The 21,266-nt window shown below is 38.8% G+C and overlaps 1 protein-coding gene across 4 annotated transcripts in view; it reads left to right on the top strand.

Annotated features, from left to right (window-relative positions):
- Positions 1-16,546, top strand: part of grid1a (glutamate receptor, ionotropic, delta 1a) — a 289,273-nt gene extending 272,727 nt beyond the window's left edge. For 3 of the 4 annotated variants that reach the window (XM_061744764.1, XM_061744766.1, XM_061744767.1), the window contains 5 exons: positions 1,143-1,281; positions 7,282-7,477; positions 8,564-8,730; positions 12,207-12,447; positions 15,673-16,546. In XM_061744764.1, the coding sequence (XP_061600748.1) occupies positions 1,143-1,281; positions 7,282-7,477; positions 8,564-8,730; positions 12,207-12,447; positions 15,673-16,110 (1,181 nt within the window). In that variant the 3' untranslated portion in view covers positions 16,111-16,546. Of the gene's footprint in view, positions 1-1,142; positions 1,282-7,281; positions 7,478-8,563; positions 8,731-12,206; positions 12,676-15,672 lie in introns of all 4 variants that reach the window. The other variant, XM_061744765.1, reaches the window with a different exon arrangement.
- The last annotated feature ends 4,720 nt before the right edge of the window (positions 16,547-21,266 follow it).

The raw sequence follows: 21,266 nt of genomic DNA, 5'->3' as shown, positions 1-21,266 counted from the left end.
TGCATCCTAGTAGAATATTGCAGTAGAGTTAGATCCAGTAATGTTTTGAGATTCACATTTCACATTCGATGACCTTAAGAAATCAGTCAAAGCTATTTGTAATAAAAATGACTGATGCCAGAGTGCTTTGCATCTGACAAGACCTTCATATTTTTCTCCCCCTCCAGACTGTCCTGAGGGTGCAGCTGTGCTGATTGTGACACTTTGAGACAAATATGTTTTCATCACATACTCTTGAATCTTTCAGATTGCATTTGTGGTCTAAATACTTCTATATTTGAACTCATGCTGGCATTACTTTCATTAACCTTTGTCTGCAAAAGTCCTAGAATAATTTTGTGCTTTAATAGTATATAAAGAAAAATGTGATAACATTAACTTGAATGGGATGAACCAGTCATTTAACCTCAAAAGGAATTTAGGACTAAAGATGATAGGAATAAAATAATTTCAATGAATACAAGAGTTTGCAGTGAAGATTCTAGGGTCGCTGATTTGAACGTCAAAATAGCAAAAATAACTCATGAAGTTCATAAAGGCAATAGTTCCAGTGGCAAGATTAAAATATTCGTATATTAAATGAAGAGATAAAACACTTGATCAGTTTGCCAGTAACTCATATGAAATGTAGGATATAATCCAACCGATATAAAATGAAGCCTTTATGTTCTTGGCTTTTGCAGTATCATGCCAAAATGATGAAACTGGCTGCTAGACCATGTCAATATTAAAGAAAATCCTGACTTTCTTGTAGCATCACAATGTTTAATCTTTCTTGACATTTTGTCCTTTGTTGTCTCTAAATTAGAGATTGGGAGTGTACCTTCTTATTTAGAAAGATCAGTAAGTCGGCAGAAAATTAGTCAGCAAATATGTTGAATATAGGGAGTGATGTACTACCAATATTAATTAAAAACACTCAGTTTCTTTCACACTTGAAGATTCAGCACATTTTTCTTCCTTTTAAAGGAAAGTAAATTAAATGAATTTGGATTCCGAACTGGCAGTTGAATGAGATAATTTATTAAGATCATTTATTACGAAGGTACGCCTTTCTTCCAGCCTGACATGATGCTTTAAAGATGATTGAAGAAGTTCCGATGTGTGCAGTTTTTGATGTGCTCCCATCTGTGTCTCCACAGGCAGTGACTCCACCCTTGGATCGGTAGCTCTGCGTATCGTCATGGGCAGCTGGTGGCTCTTCACCCTCATCGTGTGTTCGTCCTACACGGCTAACCTGGCCGCCTACCTCACCGTGTCACGAATGGACAATGCAGTTCGGTAAAATACAGTACTTTTCTATCAAAACTATTAAAGTACAAATTTACTTTTTAAAGTGTCGACACAGAGTCTGCTCACAGTCTTTGTGTGTATAAACCTTTAAATCATTCATATCTCTTGAGGTATGTTAATCACAGTAATACTGTTATTGATTGGACACATTTTTAAGTAATTTAAACTGTGCAGTGAGTGGAACTATCTCTTTAGATCGTAAGTGTTAAATTTTTCAATGTTTTATCTGAAAAAACACATTTAAGATTATTCTATAAGCATCTCTCATTAGTTCCACACTTGAATGTTTGACCTGCTGACTAAAAACTAGCCTGTCCTCAAACTAAATGTCAGTTGTCAGTGAATCCAATTTAGCGTGATGTCTCTCCCAAAAGAATGCACAGCAAGGCCTTTGATTACTTTGTTTCTGTCTCCTGTTGAACAAATACCCACATGGGGACATGTGGATGCACGGGGCGAATGCTAAACAGCACATAGAGGCTCCGTCTGCGATGGTGTGTTTATGTTTGCAGTGGCAGTTATAAGGACTTTCTTGTAGTACATTTTGTGCACTTAAAAAGGGACAGAAGCTCACCGCAAATTAGTGCACTTGGGAGTTAGTGAGAGGAAAATAGGAACAACCACAACCCGTTTTCAAATGCATTTAAATTCATGAAGCCAGCCTGTATGGTATTAATCGTTGCTGATATAAATTGATTGGAAAATCTAAGTAGCTTGAGAAATCAACCTGAGTAGGAATACTCCTAATTTCAATGTACTCAAGATGGTAAACTTTCAAAAGTGAGGTGTATCTGGCTGGTGTGAAGTGGTGGCTGCATCTTTTGACACGTAACATCCCATCTATGTGACTCAGGAAAACTGGGCCATTTATGTGTTGATTGATTGATTGAATCTTTTTAATACTTTGTCTTTTTAATAGACGGATGGAAAGAATCTTTACCTTTTCATCTGCACAAAGGATCTATAGGCAATTAAAAAAAAGTAATAATTTTTCACATCTGTCAATCTATATAGCAAGACTTTAAATATGTCTTCTTAATATAACTACTTTTAGATAATAATTTAATTGTAAAATCATAGGAAAATTGTAAATTATTGAACACTTCTGTGAAGGCCTTTGGCACCAGATAAATAAATGACTGACAGTTTCTTTCAGAGCGGAAGACCTTGCTGCCTTTGCATTATTTTCAAAGCCATGCATAAAGGTCAGGCAGAATGCAATCTTCCTTTGAAGGTGGCAGATGTTTTTGCACCACTGAAAGGACAAACCGTACGGACAATTTGCGCTCAAACAACTGCTGCCTTTCTTAATGTTCCAAGGAAGATGTGTGTTTTTGGCTTGGCAGCGGCAGACATCTTCAGTGAGGATGTTAAATGTTTTTTCCTCTCACTCTCAAGAACACAGTAGTCCAGGCAGATAAAGGAAAGTGGTAAAATTAAGTCATTTCAGATACAGGATAAAAGATTTTGCTGTATAAAATCCCCAATGGCATTGGAAGTTTGTTTTTTTGTTTTTTTTTGTCTGCTTACACCATGAAATCATACGTCTCAGTCTCGTACACATTATGATTTGAATTTTAAAACTCTGAAGAAGTGAGGTTCAGTCCACAACATTATTAAAAGTGGGGCCATTATGATTGGATAATTTAACTTTATTATTATTCTAAAGTGTGTGAGCAAACACCAGAAGGTAGGAGTTTGGCTTTTTACTGCCAAAAGTAAGTGTGTTAAAATTTTAGATATTTCCAGGTATTGTTCAGGTACTGTATAATACATCCATGTTCTACATAAATAAATAAAAAGAGCCAAATGGTTCTTAGGCCTGCCTCAAGGATTTGGGACATGACTTCCACTTAGGAAATGTCCAACACAACACCTTCTTTAGAGGTCTTCTGACAGCTAGGGCTGCCACGAACGATTTATTTTCTGATTTATAATAATAATAATACATTTTATTTATAACGCACTTTATATTTGAATCAAAAGCAGCAAAAATAAGATGGACTAAAATTGCAAGAAAAAAAAAAAGTCAGAACATGGTCACCTATGCACAGCTAAGAGATTAAAAATACATAGTTCCTACTGAGGTTAGGTAAATGCCTTGGCGAACAAAAAAGTCTTGAGTCCCCTTTTGAAGGCATCAAGTGACTGGTGCTCTCAGGTGGGCAGGGAGGGCATTCCACAGTTGAGGGGCAGCTGAGCAGAAAGCTCGGTCACCCATGGTCCGAAGGTTAGTCTTTTTGGTTTTGAGCAAGTTCTGATTTCCAGAGCGGAGGGAGTGGGTGGCGGTTTATCGACTAATCTAACGATTACTTTTTTGATTAATCTTATGAGAGTTTTTTTTTCCACTTTTTGATACATATTTCTGTTTCATGCCAACAAATAATACATTTTACCATTCTCGCTATATTTTACTTGTGAAAAAATAAAATACATTTCTAGAGATGCAACTGATCGCAATTGCCCGATAGGTTTTGATTGAAGTTCTCAAAATAGTTCAAAGCAGGCCGATCAGATGACGTTTACAACAACAAACCCCTGCCAACGCGTGCGTTCCCACATCTGAGACCCAGGTCTCCTAAATCGGTACGGGAGTTTTACAATGTCAGAAGGAGGAATGTTACAAAAGAATTTCAACACAACGAAGTGTCTCACATCAAGGAGTACATTTAGTTTTCAAAGTTGGTTGACGCTAAAAGGAGCGTGCAGCAACGGCACTAACTCAGCTGAACGTAACAGAGACGTACAGTATAAACAACAACAAAAACGGCAAAAAAATAAAGAACTACATCATAAGGCAATGGATTCATATGCCTTGATCATCAGCCACTTTTTGTTTCAGAAGGGTTTAAACGTGTCGTTAGCTGCTTGGATCCGCGGTACGCGCTGCCGAGTCATAATTATTTCACTGAATGCCCGCCAAAGTTATACCGAACTATACACAGTCGCATCCAAAGCCTTATGCAGGACGATAATTGTGTCAGTCAGCTTCACGAGTGACATTTGGAGCTCTAGAAGAGTTGTGCTTCACTACAAGGGTTTCCTCACACGCGGCGGAGGCTATTGCTAAAGCTTTCATAATTATTTTTTATTTTAAGATTAAATTCCTTATCCCACAGGAAAACTAAGGTTTATAGTTTAAAACTTGTATCAACTGTAAGAAAGTGAAATGTCTGCTGTTGTCTGTGTTGGTGCACTGCACATGTGTTGTACACACATTACCACAAGAAAGCTGAAGCTGGTAAACTACACGTACTCTTTGTAAGCAAGTCCAAGTCGTCTCTAAGAGTCTCTAGAGTTTGAAATATTACAAATTGCCTCAGCCTGCAATAAAACAGTGTTCAATACATGAGACTTTATCTCCTAATTTTTACACCTAATGATGCAATGTCAGTGTTGTGTACATGAGACAACAATATTGACGAATTTATGGATTTCAAGCTGTGATCGGCAATATCGGGATCGGCATAGCCTACTGCTTTTGGTGATCAGCCCCAAAAATCCTGGTCTGTGCATCTCTATAAATTTCATACATAAACCAAAGCAAAAGTATCTTAGAACATCATTGGATTTATTCAGAACAATCTCCATGAACTTAAAATAACTTATTCAAAGCCCAAAAAGGGCAAACACTGTTTAAGACATCACTTTGTGTAAAAGTCCATAATTTTAACATAAATTGTGCCCAACCTTCAACTGTAAGTCTGAATGGTTTTCCATCCACACTTTTGTGATGGCACCAAAAGGATGTATACTTGCAAACTGTTATATTGACAGATAGCACAAACATGACATTAACAGAAATCAATATAGTAATCAATCGGTGATTAATTTATCGATTAGTCGACTAATATTTGGACAATTCTAACAATTATTTTTCTGTTGTTTGATTAAAAAAAAAAAGTCCCACAGAAAAAAATCCATAATAATATAGTTTATTAAACGACAGTTTTGCACAGCAAAATAAAGATCTATATATAGAATCTATATATAGATTGTATTTTGTATAGAATCAAATTATACAAAATAAAAAGGCCAGCCCATTTACTCCAACAAAGATCTCTTGTACAAAATTACAAAATATTTTTTTTAAATGCAGTGCAATACAAAACACTGTGAATGACACAGTGTTTTGTTTTATTATCCAAATGTGTTAAAAATAACACGTTAAAAATGACATTTGGATAAAACAGTTCACTGTTTCACACTTTTATTACATAAAAAGTCTAATCATGAAAGGAACCTTTCTATGGCGGATGGAACACTTTAGCTTCTGCTAACCGATAAAGATAAAAGTTTTTTATGACCAGAAAACATCAAATGTCGGAACAGATGCATACCATAATTTGATCATGGGACGTTCATTTTTGCATTTACTATTGTCTCGTCCACGAACGACAAGGGGATCCTCCGCTTTAGATGCCCCAACATCACTGTTGCGCTGGTCTTGTATGCCAATTCCAAAAGGCGTTTGGGACTAAATTTGAAGTATTCCCATACTTTTGATGACTTAGGGCTGTTTGCAGGGCTTTGTTGGGCGCGCTGTGAGGAGGTCACAGTTTCAGTCTCCAATATGCAAAGTGCGAACTGTTCTAGGTGACCCCCGTATGCGTGGTGATGCGTCAACAATATTTTAAACTCGACGAGTTGAATCAATTACCTGGCCGTGTCGCTGCAGCTCTGCTGACAGCCACATGCCTAAACCACCTGAGTGAGCCTGCTCTAATGGTCAGCACAGCCAGCCTTAAGGCAAAGCTCATTTAGACCTCATTATTTCTGTCACTACCTACAATTTATGACCGTGTGGGTTGGACTCAACTGGTAAATTTGTTGCCCAATATCATCAGCTTTTCAACATCAGACATTTTAATAAAGCTAAAGTCAACGTCTTGTTTTTTGGAAATTTGTTCTCGGAATAAAGTCTTTACTTTTATAATGTATTTATTCCCGCTTTTGCATCTTAATGCGTCTACTGTGATTTAACATCTATACTCATGCAGCATGTTATATGTCCAATCAGTGGTATGCAGCCAGAAATCAGTCAGGAATCCAACTGCTCCAGCTTGAGTGAGGCTGGACTCGTGGTGCTGGCGAAAGCAGCCGTTAGACTATTAGCAGTAGAAGCAGCAAGCAGCACACTACAGGTGCAGCTAATTTAGCTGATGACGAGCATGCTGATTGGTGATTTGCTCCCATGTGCACCAACGAGGGAAGTGGTAATTTTCAGTCTTACGAGCATGAACCAGGAGGGAATTAAATGAGTTTAGAATAGTGAGAAATTCCATAGATTAATGCGATGCAGCTCAGTGCAGGTCCTCAGGGCCCACTGCCCTGTGTTTTAGATGTTTCACTGCTCTAACGCTCTGTGCACAAATCCAGATGATCCAGTCATTTGAATCAGGTGTGTTGGAGCAGAGCAATACCTAAAACATAGAGCAGAAAGAGACGTGGGGGCCTTGGTTGAACATTGGACAAGGTATGGGAACCAAGAGGCTCATGAGGTGTAAAATAACAGGTTTGTTTATCAGAATATTGCCCATTAAAAGTAGAAATTCTTAAAACGTGAATTCCTATTATGGAGACATGCATGCAGGATATGCATAAAGCCCATCTCATCAATAAATATTAACTGTTAGGTGTTTGTTTGTATGTTATGTCAATTTTTTTAAATCACAACTGTAGGTTACCCACCCGTCTTTGCAGTACCTGCTGTCTTGACAATAAACATATAATAAGCTTTGCATTCATTTACAAGTTACAACATTGGTTTCCTGACATTTCAGAATTTAGTTTAAAAGTTAAAAAGCCTTTGCTGTAAATTGTTCACTGGTTATAATTGTGAATTTAACGTTGATGAGATTACATTTTCATGATGAGTCGTTGGTAAAATCTAGGAATATTGCTTAACGGAATGTCGTATAAAATACAGTTTTCTAAACAAGACTAGTTAATGAAACCATTTTTTTTGCTTGCCTTCTTCACTTCAAGGTCATTTCAGGACCTTTCCAAACAGGCAGACGTGGCGTATGGGACAGTGAGGGATTCAGCTGTATACGAGTATTTCCACACCAAAGGCACTAACCCTCTGGAGCAGGACAGCACCTTCGCTGAACTCTGGAAGGTCATCAACAAAAACAATGGTTTTGAGAACTCTGTGTCCAGCCCATCAGAGGGCATCAGAAAAGTGAGTTTTTGTTCTGTAAGTTTGCATCTGTGTTAAAGGCATGAAGTTGAGCCCTTTAAAGTCTCCACCAAACAACCTGGGATTTGCCATTTGCTCCTGCATATTAAAATATCCCTTAGAAACGTATTATTTTGTGAGTGGTCAGATCCATTGGCTTTTGTAGAACTTTTCTAAATGAGTTTTGCAAAACTTTAAGAATGCCACAAATTTGGTTCATATACAAGATGAGTCATCTGCAATTCTTCTAGTTTTTAATGAAATGATTATCTCTGAAATATCATGAATAATATACAGTCGTCATTTGACAGTCATTTCATCGCTGTTGGGCTCTTTGACATGGCAAGGATTTAAGCCAAACAGACATATCGAAACTATTTGAAGAGGACTTAAAGTAATATCTGTAAATATCTGCCAAGATTTCCCAAAAGATACAGTGGGACTGTTTCCTTTATGGCTCTTTTTTAAACCTGTGAGAATGACAGCTTTAATTTTCACAGCAGTGAATATAAAAGACGGGAGTTTTGAGATGAAGCAGAGCATAATTCCTCACAGAGTTTTGAAGTAGTGCAGCACAGTGCATGAGCATGAAAACAACACATTATGTTCTACAACAGAAACGTGCAAGATTCAACGTTTCCATGACTTCCACTTACCTATTTACCACTATGTAATGCGACAGGCATGAAATAAGAATGGAAGATTTTTTTTATTTTATCTTTTTAAATCAACCTTCTCTCTTACAAACCAAATGGCCATCATATAAGCAATTAAAAAAGTTCACACTGCTGCTCTTTTCTGCTATGGTAAGGACTACACAGGTCTGGTTATCATATTTCATACCAGTTGAATCTTCTTAAACAAGACTATTGAAAAGTATAAACAACATTGTCATCGGCACTGATCACTAAAATCCATCCATCTATAAACTTAAAGCAGTGCAGCTCTGCGATCCCGTTTCTGGGCCAAACAAACCCAAAACTACTGCTTCTTAAAATCTTTTGGGCCAGGCTTGTGTCACTATGGTTTAAACGAGTGTTATGTAACTCATCTTATCTGCTTTTCTTTGGATGCTGTAACTTGTTCTAGGCAAAGCGAGAGTCATATGCCTTTCTGTGGGACATGGCCGTGGTGGAGTACGCTGCTCTGACAGATGATGAATGCACGCTGACTATCGCAGGAAACGGCATGAACACCAGAGGCTACGGCATAGCCCTGCAGCACGGCAGCCCGTACAGAGACCTTTTCTCCCAGAAGTATGTGTATTAACCGTCAAGTCACCATACACATAACACTGTATTATAAGTATTATATTTCCCATTTTCAAGAAAATTAAAGATGTAAAGAATTTTAAAAAATCTGTGAATTACAACATTGTTTTAATTGATTTGGTTATATAGTGCCAATATAGTGCCAACATCTGGGAAAACACCAGTATTACTGGAAATAATACTGCTTATTGCAGTTTGAAATTTGTGAACATTTATTGTGTTGCCATTACACCATCACATTAACCAAAAAAACCAAAACAAAAGAAAAACCTCTTGTTTGATGAAATTTCACTTAGCCAGGCCCGAGGCAGTAACAACGAAACAGGGATTTTAGTGTGCACTAGTGTTAAAATGACGTGCGTTTCCAGACTAATTTCCAATTACAAATGTAAAACTGGTAGGTAGGAAATTCCTTACTTCACAACTTTTGTCAAAAATGAGAACTGAAAAACATTTCTGTAAAAGGTCATCACTGACAATTTCAAGAATGATTTTAAAGGTTGCTCATAGTGGGGTTGGGGCAACTTTCAGTGCTTGTCATGTACTCATGTTTAGAGGCCAACTACTGCTCTCATGTATTTGACTTTGTGCTACAGCACACCTTTGTGGCCACAGAAGGAAAAGTAGAATGTCAAGGCCATGTTTGACTACATTGAGAACATGGGGTGCATTTCATTTGCAGGTTTCAGGCACTGGCTTCTAAAAAACACAATGAGCCAATCGGGCTATCGGACAGCAAGACATAGTACTACCTCATCCGTTTAGTTGATTCACAGTTTTAAAAAAAATCACCACACACTTCTGGATTCCAGGCAGTTTTTTCTTTTTCATTTACTTACAAAATTGATTTCACACTTACAAAAAAAAGTCTTCGCTTTCATAATCAAAAAACATCTGATTAATCATTCCATCATTGAAGGTTCTGAAAAGGATGTGATGATTAAAATAACTACTTACATGAACTGACACTGAGGGCCATTTTAAATTACAGACTGCAGGTACATGGAAGGACATGCTTATAGCCTCTGAGTGAAAATATGCTGCATGATATTGCAATTTAACAAAGAAGCCAAGAATGCATAAGCTTAAACAATCTCAATGTAATTATTTGGGTAAAATAAACCTCAAATATGTAAAGCTGTCATACAAATGGCCATGAGCAGAATGAAATTAAGTCAGACAAGTGGTATCATTTAAGGTGTATAGGAGCAGGTACTACTTATGGTGCTTTCAGACTACGTGATTAGACGCTTGCAGAGTTTGCAGACAACTCAGTGTCAAATCAGCAGGAAGTCAGCAGTTATGAGCAAGCTCTTCAAAGAAACAAACTTGGATATTATCAATCCAAATATTTGGAGCTGAGGAGTATTTGAGCTACTGCCATGTTTGTTGTCTTTTTTTAATGTTTGTTCTGACAAACAAGCCGCTCCTGTCTTTCCTCAGACCATTTTCAAATAATCAAGTCCTGTTTTGCACGTGGCTACGCCTGATTTCCCACATGTTGTCAACAAAACATGGTTTTAGAGACCAGTGGGCCGACAGTCACTTTGTCATTTCGTGTAATGTGTGGAGATAAGGCACGCTTTGTGACCAGCAAAATGACTGTAAGACTCCTACTTACAAAACAGTAAGATGTGTAATCTGAACAACCCAGCAGTTTGCCCATTGAAAGTCATGTAGTCTGAAAGCTGTGTTAATTAACACATGTTTAAAATGCTTAAAGAGAGGGACCATGAGAGATTACTACAGCAGGAAATTAAAGTTATTTTTTTAATCGGTACCCAGCTGTTCTGTTGAGTGATTCATGCTACGTGAAAGTCAAGACCAGTTTCTTTATTCTTGGGAGTTGGGATTAAAAAGGCACAAGGAGTAACAAATCGGCTACCATCAAATATCACAAAATAGGAGCAATAACCCTCAAATTGTAAAAAGGCCTTTTCACGATGAGCACAAGTGTCCATAAATATTAGAGGTGTCCGTAGTGTCTACAAATTGTTGTAGGGCTTAAGGAAGTATGGTGTTGCGACTAGAGGTGGGTGCAATTCATCGATGTGTCGATGCGTCACGTGACGATTTGGAATCGATTAATTAAAATATATATTTTTTTTTTTTGTAAGTTATCCAGATTCCAGACTGAATAAGCTGCTGAATCATTTCATTTTCAAGAATGCACATTTCTTATTGTTCACTTGAAATATGGCAGATATGTTTACACTAAATACATTTGATGGAAGTACATATCTTGTTTACTTGAATTAATGAACTCATTAAATCCAGGGCTTGACCGTTTTCAGTGTTTTCCGCCAATAGAGGGGGCTCATGCAAGTGCAGCTTTCCCTGGTCAAAGTTAAGTAAGTCAAAGAGCAAATGTTTACATAGTCATAAAATAAATTATTTTGTGTCTTTGAAAAATACATGTCAAATGTTCAAAAAACCTTGTTATTTACTTAATGAGTGTTGTTAGAGGAACTGAGTTAATTGATTGGCTATTTATTTACAAATGTAGCAACAGATGAAGACAAAATCAATCTTGTATGGAAAAAAGCATTAAAAAAAATCACAATAATCGAAGAATCGTGGCACCAATAATCGAATCGAAAATCCTTATAATCGAAGAATCGAAGCTCCAATAATCGAAATCGAATCTTGAGGTACCCTTGTTTGCACACCCCTAGTTGCGACCAGTGGGGAAAGAGACCATGGCCGTGCTCAAGTGCAATGGGTTTCAAACATGGGTTAAACTAATAGTCTAACAGCCTGACAGGAAGCCTTTTTGTAAAGGATTTGTGTATCTAATTAACAAAGTGTAACCAACGGGCCTTTTTCTGCTTACACTTCGGTGAAAAGGCCTAAAGTCAGCATTCCTGTTCCTTGGAGGTGTTGGGACACAAACCTTTCTGTTCTGGTGGATCAAAGTGAGGAAAATGTCACAAACTAACCCCCAAATTTTGAATTTGGGCAACACTATCTTTCTGAAGTTTTTATCCCAATTCATCATAGTAATTTTACCAACAATACTCCATATCACTCTGTTTTGGGTGGAAGGGGGAAGGCTACGAAGTAGAATTTGGACTGGCCACATGTACTGTACTCTGCTGCTGTAAACTAAAACTGCAGTGTTTAATAGCACTTCACCCTCTATGGGTCTTTAATGAGCTTACAGTCAATGCTAATAGATTACATTAACAGTTCAGTTTGCTCTCTCTCTCTCTCTCTCTCTCTCTCTCTCTCTCTTTTTCGTTTAATTCCCCGAGTTACTTGCCATTAGTGTGGTAATAATCCTGATCATTCTGAAATTTTTAAATATCTCTATTTTACATATATCTTTTCTGGTGTCTTTGTAATTTCATCAACTAGCATTAAAATGCAAACAGTGTCAGTGAACGGTTTATTTGGTGTCTTGTGGTCTTGTTCCATAAAACTGCTGCAAAAATGCATAAACACCTACTCTTTCTTAACAGGATTTTGGAGCTTCAGGAAAAAGGTGATCTTGACATCCTAAAGCAAAAATGGTGGCCGAAGAAAGGCCGCTGTGACCTGCAGAGCCACACAGATGCTCAGCCAGAGGGACGGGCACTGCGCCTGCACAGTTTTGCTGGGGTGTTCTGCATCCTCGCTGCTGGGCTGCTGCTGGCCCTCCTAGTAGCCGCGCTGGAGACGTGGTGGAACAGCAACCACTGCCGAAGAGAGCAGCCCAAAGAGGTGACCACCGACAACTCGACGGGCCAGAACCAAGGCCTGCTAACCCAGAACCGGGCCATGGTGGCCACCACTGGTCTCCCTGCCCCACCAAGGCCCCGGTCGAGACCCAGACCACCAGGCCCCCCGGTCCTGCCCAGAGATGCCACTGCCACACTCTACTTTATGGATCCAGCAGGCGCTGATGCCAGCCCCGATTTAGTAGAGCTGCAGTACACCCAGTTATAATAGGTGTGCCCTTGGTGATAGTCCAAACATTACGTGATCAATCTACTCATTCTTTCTCATGGTGGGAGAGAGGTTGGGGTGCTTTGTTAGGGAATTCTGAGGCTTCTCTCATCCTGACACATACAAAGGAAAAAGTCATTTGTTTCATTCAATCAGTCACTTGTGCTCATGTGGGAGAAGCACAGCTGAAAAGATGAAAGTGAACCCTCAATTGCAAATCCAAAACCACAAAGTGAAATTGTACTTCTGGGTCAATAAATGCTTCAGTAGTGCAATAGCTCTCTTTAGCTAATCCATTCAAGTCTTAATGCTTTAGAGCTCTGACTTTACCTTGCTGCTGTTGACTGGGAAGCCCTTCTGCATGAGGCTCCCAGACAACTAAGGCTTGACATGGATCCCTAAACTAAAGTGTGAGCCTTGACCTGCCTGTTTGACTTAACAGTCCAACAATACTGGATGAGAACACCCATTTAAGGCGCAGTTCTGCCTTGAAAACACACAGTAAATCAAACTCCACCAAATGGGTTAGGGTTTTGGTGCACATCCGTTTGAGTTACTGCTGTTAATTTCAATTTCAGTGTTTGAATGCAGCTGCTTTCATAATAATCACATACTGCTGTCATGTGAGATTTATGGCAAATATAGCTATCATTAAATAGAGAAGGCAAGCTGTGATGACCGTACAGATCATCATCACGATTGTGTGTTATGGCTGTGGATATGTAAAAGAGGAGTTTTCACTGAATAACTAAAACACTGCGGGCTTGAAGGGCAGTGCGAGCCAATATCCATGCAGCCAGAGGGCGTTAAATTTTGCAGCTCACCACTACTCATCGCTCCACTAAGGCCATCTCTTGACACTCCTGAGTACTACCAGACTAAAAACAGCTATTTCAGAGACGTGCTCATGGAAAACTGATGTACCTTATTTAATATTTTACTCAAAAAGTATTTAACTTTTAATTTAACTGAACAACAAGATAAATAAAGAAATAGTCATGAATTCAAGCTGTTAGCTTTTTATTTCCTCATCTACTTTTCTACCTAGGATGAAGTGATAAATATTAAAAAGATCTGGTTTGAACATCACTTTACATTGTTTTATAACCGTCAGCATGACAGCATACAAACACAGTATGTGTGAATTATGACATGTCATTTCAAACGAAACTCTACCGCAAGCCTGAACGCATCAACCAAGTAGTTCATTAGATAAAATACAAGTACTTGCTTAATTCTAAAGAATAAGAGGAAAGATCAATAATCTGGTAATCTGTCAACTGAGAATCATCTAGGCATGTTTGGCTCGGAGACTTTAAAGATTACAAGTGTGGGAAACATGGCTTACTCTCATTTGTGGTCTTAGGAGGAGTTAGGTTACACAAGTACTGCGTGACAACACTTTTGCTCACCATCTGCTGCTTCCCTAATGTTGTAGTGGTTAGTAAATCCCTGTTTTAAAAGAATACAGTCAGTACCTTTCGTCTTAAGACCGCAAACCGTTTTTCGAGATTTACAGGAAGGAAATTATTGGATTAGTAAATTGTTTAACACTTAGTGTTTGGAAGCAGCCTTGCCAAATGGGGACTGTTGAAGGATCAAAGCTGGATTGATAGATTTACCGTTTGAAGCAACAGGGAATAATGGACACAAGATATGCTTTACTAATACGAGGCAAAAAAAACAACTAAAGTTAAAGCTGAAAGCTAAAACCAAAATGTCTATATTGTTAAGAACATCTCTGGTGTTGGGTAGAAAAAAAAAAGGATAAAATCTCACAAAAATAGTTCAATTATGGCATATTGGGATTTTTGCAATACTTCTACAACTAGTTAATACCCATCTGGAAACATTGTCAGGGCTTTGATGGCAGGCGTTTTTGATCTGGTGGAGCGTCTGCAGATAAGGTACATCCATAAAACACAGATGCGTGATCAGATTGGGTTTTTCAGGGAGTTTTGAAGCAGTCAAACCATCACCACTTAAGTTGTGGTGGAAGAAAATGTCTCCTCCAGAGGAAGGAGACATTTTCTTCTCTAAGGCTCTTGTCACGGGTCAGGAATGGGCTGATAGACTGGACTCATAATTGAAATGAAAGGGCAAATGGGCAGGGCATGGCGGCCAGGCAGGGGTAGATTTTTGTAAACAGTGTCATCTCACCCCATCGTCTTTCCTGTTACTTCGTCACGTTGTTTCTTACTTAAATTTGTGCATGTTACATTTGTTGGAAAATGTGTGTCTACACCCCCTTATTTGGCTTCTCCCTTTCCTTTTCCATAAATATAGATGTTCAGGAAAAAAAACACGTAAATATTCCGCACAGTTTAGATTATTTCAATTAATCTAATCTATCTTCACTTAAAATTGTCTTGCAAAGTCTGATTATTTGCATCTGTGTGTTCATTGGCTCGTCTTGTTAACAGCTGATGCTTTTAACGCAAGTCTCTTCCTGCAGATGTGTGGTAACCCAGCTGTGCAAAAATTCAAACATTTCTGCATGAAGTGACTGATGGAAAATTTAGCCGTGGCCACTTGATTAAACCAAAATATAGCCTTGGCCCTTGTTTTTTTGAGCAGACTACCAGTCTGCTCAAATATTATGTGCTAAGGTAATGGCTACTCAAATTATAAGATATTATATAGTAAGGTTTCTTGAATTAAGCTGAAATAAGCCACTGTGTCCTTCAAAGCATCATTCAAAGTCCCCTGAACATTTCTTGATAGGCTGCATGCACTGTACTCAGAACTAGTCATGATGATGATAAAGAACCTTTGTAACCTGTCTCTTTCTGTCTTCCCTCACTCTGTATTCTCGTCATATTCCATTTTTTTAACCTCTGAACCCCTTTTCACTGTGCATTCATTTTCATTTTTATTCTTTATCACGTCCCTGCTTAATCACATCCATGCTCTCTACCCCTCCATTAAATCTCCTTTCTACTTGCTTCTTTTACTCCAAACATATCCTTCGGCACTGCCTTCCTTTTCATTCATCTTTAGGACAAGGAAGTGAATCTGGAACAGGTCCACCAGCGTTTGAACAGCCTCATGGACGAGGACTTGGCTCACAAGCAGCTGCCAGGACAGTCTATCGAGATCTCTGCCCTGGACATTGGCAGGATGCAGCCCAGCCAGTCCCTGGAGGCTCTGTCTGTTCGGGACTACCCAACACACCGGGGTCCACCACCACTCTCTGTGACCACCTTCCTCCAGGAAAGTCACGGGATAGGAAGGACACTAGGTTCAGCCACTGGCAGGACCTTGCCCCTGCCCCTCAGCAGTGCCACCATGCCCTCTATCCGGTGCAAACACAGGGCACCCAACGGGGGGCTCTTCAGGCAGAGCCCAGTCAAGACACCGATGCCAATGTCCTACCAACCAGTGCCAGGAGGACCCATCCCAGAAGCCAATGAGCCCAGCCATGGGACATCCATCTGAACACGCCAAACATTCACAGACACTCAAGCTCAAACTACGGAGTGGAGGGCGAAACTGAGTGCCAACAATATAAGGATATATAAATAAAACACTGAAAAAATTTTGTATTACTCGTGATGAAAGGTCAGTGAGATAACAAGACACTGACTCTTTAATGTACATATTTGTAATTACAAAAAGAGAGGCAACATTAAAAAGTGTATTTTGAATATTCTCAAAAGTTGAGTTTAAAAAATAGAAAAGTAATTAAAAAAAATGATGATTGTTCAAATGGCTTTGTAAATTTTGTTCTAAATGAATAAAGGTGACAATTCTTTGTGGTTGTTTTCTAAGTGCCAAGTTCAAAGATGTTCTTTCTTTCAGATTCTTTCAGCTCAGCATTAACTGAATGTACTGTGAGAATTCATAGAGAGATATTTCACACATCAAAACACATTGGAGGGGTTGATTTTGTTTAATATGAAAAAAATAAAAACTTAAAACACAAAAACACCCAGATGTGTGTTTCACTGCATATTTAGAATCGTAGCCATGTCATTACTGGTTAGATGAGACTCAAACTACTTATAGACAATGCTTTTAAAAATAATTTCCACTAAGAACTACAATTAAAGCAATTTGTTTTCACTGAAAAATTTGAGATTATGCATAGATTTGTTTTATACGTATTATTCAAAAAAGGGGAAAAACTTATGCTACCCATGAAGTATTAAACTGACTAATCAGACTAATGTGCATTGCTTGCATTTCCTCTCTGAGTTTGTAATGCTTTAAAGTGTTTAAGTGGTTCACTGATAATTATTATTTTGAATAATTTGGAAGATGTGTTAAAACCATATATTTGTCAATGTGAAACCAGAAACAACAAGCACAATTAATAAGGTATCAAAACAAGTCAACAATGACAGTTTTGCAGTGATATTAGTATATTAGACATCAAGCAGCATACTGTTGCAGACTGTATCATGCTGCTTCACAAACCATCGAAAAGCTTTTTTTTTTTTTGTTCTCCCTAAAGCACAATTCTTCCCATAGATCAAAGATGTGCTTCACTGGAAAATGTGAAATTGAGCAACCACAATCTCTGCACTGGACTGGTGACCTGTCCAGCATTTTGTCCTTTGTTCACTGGGATATGTTGTATTTTCTTATGTAATAAACCAGGTAAGCAAATTTAAAAAATAAAAGGGGGGTGTTAAAATGATTAAACTTGAAACTCGGCCAAACATCTCAAAACAGTATCAGCCAATTTGGCAATGTCTATTACAATTAGTCTATTAACACCAATTGATAATGTCATGCTGTGCCTTGATTCTCTTTTGGTATCTCACATGCAATCCAGTTGGCAAAGCCCTCAGCATACACACAAACTCTGATGAATATATACACACACACATACATTATACATACATACATACACACATACATACATACATACATACATACATACACACACACACATACATAAATATACACAAAATGTGAGAACAGTCATTTCTGACATCATTATAGACCCCCACCATTCCAGGCAGGCACACGAGGGAGAAACTAACAAATGGCCCATGTGCCAGGCCCAGCAGGAGCTGCTCGCATGGATGCGACTGTTGGGAGAGTAAACACTAGCTGAGAGCATAGTTGGTCTTATTCATATTTTCTGGGGGGGTAACATAATGAGTTAGTACGTCATAATAAGGCAAGAATAAAAGTGTTAAAAGAAGACATTGTAGTCTCTTATTAAATATGAGTCGAATTCCACCATCAATTGACTACTTTTCAGAATGAGAATGCTTTGTTCTCATTACACAAGATGATACAATGGGAGTTGCTGTGCATAAAAAAGCCGACAGTATTTTGAGTATGCAGCCTATTAAAATAGACCTATAGGGAAGAGCATCTAGCTATGTGTTGTATAGCAAGCAGGAAGTTGCATTGTTAAAATAATGTAGTCCAGAGATGACCTTATTTTCCACAAAGCACACAGGAGACATGTCTTTAATAAGTCACCTTTTATTATTTCTACAAGAAAAAAAGAAGCGTGTTTTTCACCCTATGTTACAGGTTTGATGATTCTTCACCGTTTGCCTGCATTTAGTTGTTTCCATTAATCACTTAACAGTAAACCTTCCCTCAACCACAAGCTCAAAAACAAGCCCAAACCAAGTTGTCTCCACCTCTCCTAAACAGTTTGTATTTTACATCCCATGCTGCTTCAATCTCATAGGTCCACTCCACAACATTTGTTTCTAAAGTGCATCAGAGTTGTGTGGACATTTATTTGAATTTACACTTATTTATATCTGATGCAGTTTTGTCTAAAATGCTTTTCTGGTCCTGACTGGTGGTTACTTTTAGGTGTTTGTACCATCTAATATATTTTTCCAGCCCATTCAAAACATTTTCTGTAAATGTACATCTAGTCTGTAGATTTCTAGACATGTTACATAGAGGCTGCATGCGACAACATAAATCTGCACCAAATTTGATCCTACTTGCAGACAGATAAATTGGCCTGCTACATAGTTATAAGTCCAGATCAATGTGACAGGAAACATGTAAAAACATCAAAACATTTATCAAAGAGCCTCATCTACTGTGCAAGGATAATTTAGTCCCGCATGTACTGCACGCAGATGCCATCTATATTTCCACACATCTACAGCAGAGTCTGGGAACATATCCAAGCAGCCGAACAGCTAGCTTTTTATCAAACACACATAATGTTGCTTTGACTGCATAGTAAAGGTGCCCAAACAACCGTTCACACCTCAAATCAAAAGGGACAAAATATCTTGTGTTGACTGGCCAGGCAAGCTACTCACAGGTGATAACCCTTGAGATAGTTACCTGGGTCAGTGAACACATCAGCTCTCAGGGTGACAAGGACTCCTCAAATATAAACACCTAAAAGTCACCGGTCAGACAGAACTGAAGAAACCCTCCTGATGGCAAGTGTAACACCTTCAAGAGCCAAGTAAAATAAGTCTTTCCAATCACTGCTGGCCTGGTGAGGGTATATGGCATGGAAAAAGGTGCCAAAAATAAGACTATCACACACCCAGTGTTGGCTACATAGTTGTCACAGGAAGCTATATCCAATCCAAAGCCTGCTACTCATCTGATTATTGATAGGCCCACGCCAATAACTGAGGTAGGCACTGTCAAATGAGAAGGCGACCACTCACTTTACTTGGTCTGTAATTTTGGTGTTGAATGCAGCAACTCATTGAATTGTCTATTATCCCGGACGTGCATTAGCATTGGAGGCGACTAGCACACCAGGATTGGTTAACCACTGGATTGTATACTCCTTTTGTATTCATTAGCATGGACATGTTGGCATTAGCATTGGAGAGGCTAAGAACTTGCACGCATAAAGCCCAGGACACACCAACCCGACGTCGCCCGCTTTCGGCCGACTGCTGTGTCGCTTCGCGTCGCCTGTGTCGGGCTGTGTCGGGCTCACTAGACACACCGCAAATACGACACCCGACGGCGAACTAGCACGTACGTTCTGCGCATGCGTGAGAGGTAATTCCCCTCCATACCAGCAGGCAGCGGTAGTCTGTATTCAGGGGCTCAAGGAGGAGGACCGCTTTTTTTTTTTTCAAAGCTTTATTGAGAACACAAGTGCAATACAAACAGCGGCGACCAGATGGCACAACCACCTGCAGCTCTGTGGAGAATTACCACTGGCTGAAATAAATCATTTAGGAAGATAAATGTTGGTTTAATAGATGAAATCTAACAGTTGGAGCTACGCCTGTTACGAAATTTGCTCCTGAAAATGTCGGGATTTTCTGCCTGCCAGCCGGCTCGGGAGCTGATTTATGGTTCTGCGTTAAATCGATGCAGAGGCTACGGCGTAGGTTATGGCGTACGGTAAATCAGCCTTTATTCTGGCGAGGTTTGAAAAAGACTTTGCAACAACGGGAAAGCGAGTGATTATATACATTCACTGAGTGAATATTATGAAAGTAAAATATATATTTCTCGCTAGAAATGTAATCAATACGCATTTTTATGCAGAAACTAGCTCAAAATATTGATTTTATTCACTAAAAAATAAGAAATGTCCGCCATGTTTTTTTTTTTGATTCAGTCCGCAAAAGTACGACGAAAAGCCTTCTGGGAAATTCTGGGAACAGCCAATCACAGAGTGAGCTGTTGACCGACGCCGATTCGATATGTCGAATCGGCTGAAAAGCCTTAAGCGGCCCACCCACTGGATTAGACACAGCCTCTACTGTCTTTAAGTCTTGATGGGCTGGGAATTTGTAGTGAGAAGCTGGTAGCCGTTATGCCAAAGCTGACAATGGCCCACTGAATCAAAAATAAATAAATAAAAAAAGAATTTTAAAGGAGGGTCACTGTTTAGTGTTTCTTGCACTTACCAAAAGCAGAAAACTCAGAGCTATTGATAGTTTTTTCAGTTTCTGGCAGGGTAGTTGATTAATGTCCTCAATATTTAATTATATTGATTTGGATTCTACTCTGTATTTTATTCAAAACTAAAACAAATAACAGTAATGTCTAGTTTTACAGTTAATATACAGTAGCTGGTTTATTTTTTGCTTTTATAATTTTTCTCTGGGGATCAATGAGTATCTTTAATTTCATTCAGCACGACCCTTGTCCGAAACACACTGTTGCCTTTTCCTTTTAGTGAGGGTTATGGATGTGAATATTTATCAAGTGACAGTAAAAAATGCAGCTTACCAATAATAAAATGCAGTGTCTACGTCCTGGTACAAAGCGCAAAGCGAATCATGCTACATACTGCATTTTTCTCTGACATGGTCAGTTGACAATAAAACACTTGAGTTAAGAAATTACATTTTTTATATTCTTTTTATTTACTTTTTATTTTTTATTCAGTGGGCTGTTGTCAGGTTTGGCATAATGGTTGCCAGCTTCTCACAATAAATTCCCCTGCACTTCAGAGAGGTTTCTAACCCAGTGGGTGACCAGCCTAGGCGCGCTAGTCGTTAGCCTCTCAAATGCAAACAGATGTCCGGGAGAAAGGATGATCCAATGACTTGCTGTGGCCAAGTAAAGTGAGTAAAGTAGCTGCCTTCTCATTTGTGAGTGCCGGCCACTCAGTTATCGGTGTGGGCCTATTAGTAACCAGATGAGTAGCAGGCTTTGGATTAGGTATC

This window comes from Cololabis saira, chromosome 17 (genome assembly GCF_033807715.1).
Source record: "Cololabis saira isolate AMF1-May2022 chromosome 17, fColSai1.1, whole genome shotgun sequence".
In the NCBI taxonomy this organism is placed as follows: domain Eukaryota; kingdom Metazoa; phylum Chordata; class Actinopteri; order Beloniformes; family Belonidae; genus Cololabis; species Cololabis saira.
The sequence above is the reverse complement of the archived record's forward strand: the minus strand, read 5'-3'. Positions and strand labels throughout refer to the sequence as shown.